Raw genomic sequence first — 2986 nt, 5'->3', positions numbered from 1 at the left:
CCCCGGGGGGTGTGGGATGCAGAGCACCGCCAACCCCACGTGCTTTGTGGTGCCGGAGGGCAGCGCTGTGACTCCGCAGCACCAGGGTCTCACGTCCCCCCCGCCCCCAGGCAGGAGGAGGCTCAGGCCATCGACCAGGAGCTCTTCACCGACTATAAATTCAGCGTGGACCAACTGATGGAGCTGGCGGGGCTGAGCTGCGCCACCGCCATCGCCAAGGTGGGAGCACGGCGGGGGGGGGGCTGCGGGGTGACCCCCCCCCCACCGCCCGGCCCAACCCAACGCGCCCCCCCTCCTCCAGGCGTACCCCCCCGACTCCTTCCCCACCAGCCCCCCGGCCGTGCTGGTGCTCTGTGGGCCGGGCAACAACGGCGGCGACGGTTTGGTGTGCGCCCGGCACCTGAAAATGTTTGTGAGTGCCCCGAAGGGGGGCTGCATTCAGGGCTCCGTGCCCCCCCAGCTCAGTGCTGAGCAGCGCCGTCCCCGCAGGGCTACCACCCCACCGTGCACTACCCCAAGCGGCCCAGCAAGCCGCTCTTCGAGGCGCTGACCACGCAGTGCCAGAAGATGGACATCCCCTTCCTCACCGACTTCCCGGCGGAGGTGAGCAGACGCCCTGGGGCCGTGGCTGCGTCCTGCAGGCGAGCCTCGCGACCCACTGCTGGGCCTCAGCCGTGCTGCTGCACCCCCCCGCCAGGCCTCACTCCATATCGATCCTCACCCCATATCGATCCTTGCCCCATATCGATCCTCGCCCCTCGTTCCGCTCCTTGCCACCCTGCTGCTCCCCCGCTCTGCCAGGCCTGACCTCGTGTTGATCCTCACCCAACCCTGCTCGGCTCCACCCCGCTGCTCCTCACCCTCTGCCAGCCGTCATCACCACCCCATTCTGGTCCTCACCCCGCACTGCTCTTCACCTCCCTGCTGATCCTCACTCCTCTGCTGCTCCTCATTCCGTTGGTCCTCATCCCGTACTGCCCCTCAGCCCCCTGCTGCTTCTTACCCCATATTGGTCCTCACCACCCTACTGGTTCTTGCCCCACTGTTATCCTCAGCCCATATTGGTCCTTGCCCCACTGCTGGTCAGCACCCTATATTGGTTCTTACCCACTGCTGGTCCTCACCCCATACTGCTCCTCCCCAGTACTGATCATCTTACTGCCAGTGCTCATCACCCTACTGCTCCTCCCCCCAATATTCACCCTCACCCCACATTCACCCTTCCCCCACTGCTGGATCCCATTGCCATTCCTCACCCCACGCTGCTCCCCCCCGCCGCAGGCCGCGCTCATCGACGGGCTGTATGGGCTGGTGGTGGATGCCATCTTTGGGTTCAGCTTCAAGGGAGCGGTGCGGGAGCCGTTCGGGAGCATCCTCAGCACCCTGCAGGGCGTCACGGTGCCCATCGCCAGCATCGACATCCCCTCGGGTGAGTGCACAGACCCGCTGCTGGGGGGCACCGCATTGGCAGCGCGCTCCACCACGGGCTGTGTTGCAGGCTGGGACGTGGAGAAGGGGCGGGTGGACGGGCTGAGGCCCGACATGCTCATCTCCCTGACGGCCCCCAAGAAGGCAGCCGCGCATTTCTCGGGGCGCTACCACTTCCTGGGGGGGCGCTTTGTGCCCCCAGCGCTGCAGGAGAAGTACGGCCTCAACCTCCCTCCGTACCCGGGCACCGACTGCGTCCTGCAGCTGCCGTAGGGCTGGGTGCTGGCGCGGTCGCAGCCCCACCAGAGGTGCTTCCAGGTACGGAGCCGGGCGCCAAGGGCTGCGTCACTTCAGGATTGTTTGGTGCAATAAAAATGTATTAGAAAACAAAAAAACCTTTGGTGAACGCAGTGCTGCGCAGGCTCTGCCCTCACATTGCTCTGCCCTCACATTGCTCTGGCTTCACGCCGCTCCTCCATGGGCTGATGGCAAACTGGTCCCCTCCTCAGGGCCAGCTGGGAGCTGGGTTCCAGGCAGCTCCCATGGGGCACACAGCTCCCCAGGCCCCTCTGAGCACCCAATGCACCACAGGGGGTTCCGGGCCCCCCCTCACCAGGTGGCTGCATTCATTCTGCCTCCCTCCGCCTCTTCTTCTTCTTCTTCCTCCTCACCTCAGGGTGGTGCTCAGCCTCCCCTGGCCCACCGGTGTCTTCTGCAGGTCCCTCCATCTCAACCACCTCCTCCCCCTTCTCCTTCCTCCTCTTTTTCTTCTTCTTTCTCCTCTCCTCTCTCTCCTCTCCTCCATTCGCCTCCTGGCTCCGCAGCTCCTCCACATCAGTTCCATCCACCAACGGTTCCCTTCTCTTCTTCTTCTTCTTCCTGCTGTCCCTCAGCTCTGCCGGGGGGCTGCTCTGGGGGTCCGTGGGCTGCCCCCCCCCGCCGCGCTGCCTGGCAGCCAGGAAGGCGCGCTCCTGCTGCTCCAGCCGCGCCAGCTTGGCGCTCATGGTCAGCCCGTGCCGCGCAGCTCTGCAACAACAGGGACCCGGTGGGGAAGGAGCCCCCCAGGGCACACTGACACCCCCACCCCAAAACCAACCGCTCACCTGTGTGCCGTGCGGCCCCCGCACACCCGCACCAGCTCCTCATCCGTCAGCCTGCGGGGACAGAGGGGACACAGCGTCACCAGGCGGGAGGTGGCAGCAGGATGACCCCCAGCTGCCCCCACCCTTCAATGCCACAGTGCCTCCGGGCCGAAGAGCGGTCCAGTTTGTCCTCCTCTTCCTCCTCGCTGCTCTCGGAGCCCCCTGGCTGCTTGGTGGGCTCCTCCCCATGGGCCGTGAGCGTGGCTGCCTGCATGGAAAAGGGGAGTGGGGAGAATTGGGGGGGGGGGGGGAGTGGGGGGAGTCAGAAGAGAGGGGGGGAAATGGAGGCGTGGAAAAAAGGGGCATGGAATTCGGGGGGACAGGGGGCAAGGAAATAGAGGGGAGGAAAAGGTGGAATGGGAAAGGAGAGTGTGGAAATGGGGGGGTGTGGAAATGGGGGGGTGTGGAAATGGGGG

The 2986-nt window shown here is 65.5% G+C and overlaps 2 protein-coding genes across 2 annotated transcripts; one reads left to right on the top strand and one right to left on the bottom strand.

Annotated features, from left to right (window-relative positions):
- Positions 1–42: 42 nt before the first annotated feature.
- On the top strand, positions 43–1823 carry NAXE (NAD(P)HX epimerase; the record flags this gene model as incomplete). Its single annotated transcript, XM_042892181.1, has 5 exons — positions 43–219; positions 302–412; positions 490–603; positions 1282–1429; positions 1499–1823. Coding segments are annotated over 5 exons (753 nt in total), but the record flags the coding sequence as incomplete, so codon positions are not given.
- On the bottom strand, positions 1785–2808 carry LOC122191784 (G patch domain-containing protein 4-like). Its single transcript, XM_042892180.1, has 3 exons — positions 2672–2808; positions 2532–2582; positions 1785–2454 (listed from the first exon to the last, which is right to left on the bottom strand). Exons 1-3 carry the CDS (start codon positions 2782–2784, stop codon positions 2055–2057), a joined length of 564 nt encoding a protein of 187 aa, XP_042748114.1. The 5' UTR covers positions 2785–2808; the 3' UTR covers positions 1785–2054.
- Positions 2809–2986: the final 178 nt, after the last annotated feature.

Source organism: Lagopus leucura, unplaced genomic scaffold, assembly GCF_019238085.1.
Source record: "Lagopus leucura isolate 7727_CA_CO unplaced genomic scaffold, USGS_WTPT01 33211-0_obj-0_obj, whole genome shotgun sequence".
NCBI classification, from domain to species: Eukaryota; Metazoa; Chordata; class Aves; order Galliformes; family Phasianidae; genus Lagopus; species Lagopus leucura.
This window is presented reverse-complemented; position numbering and strand designations above follow the sequence as displayed.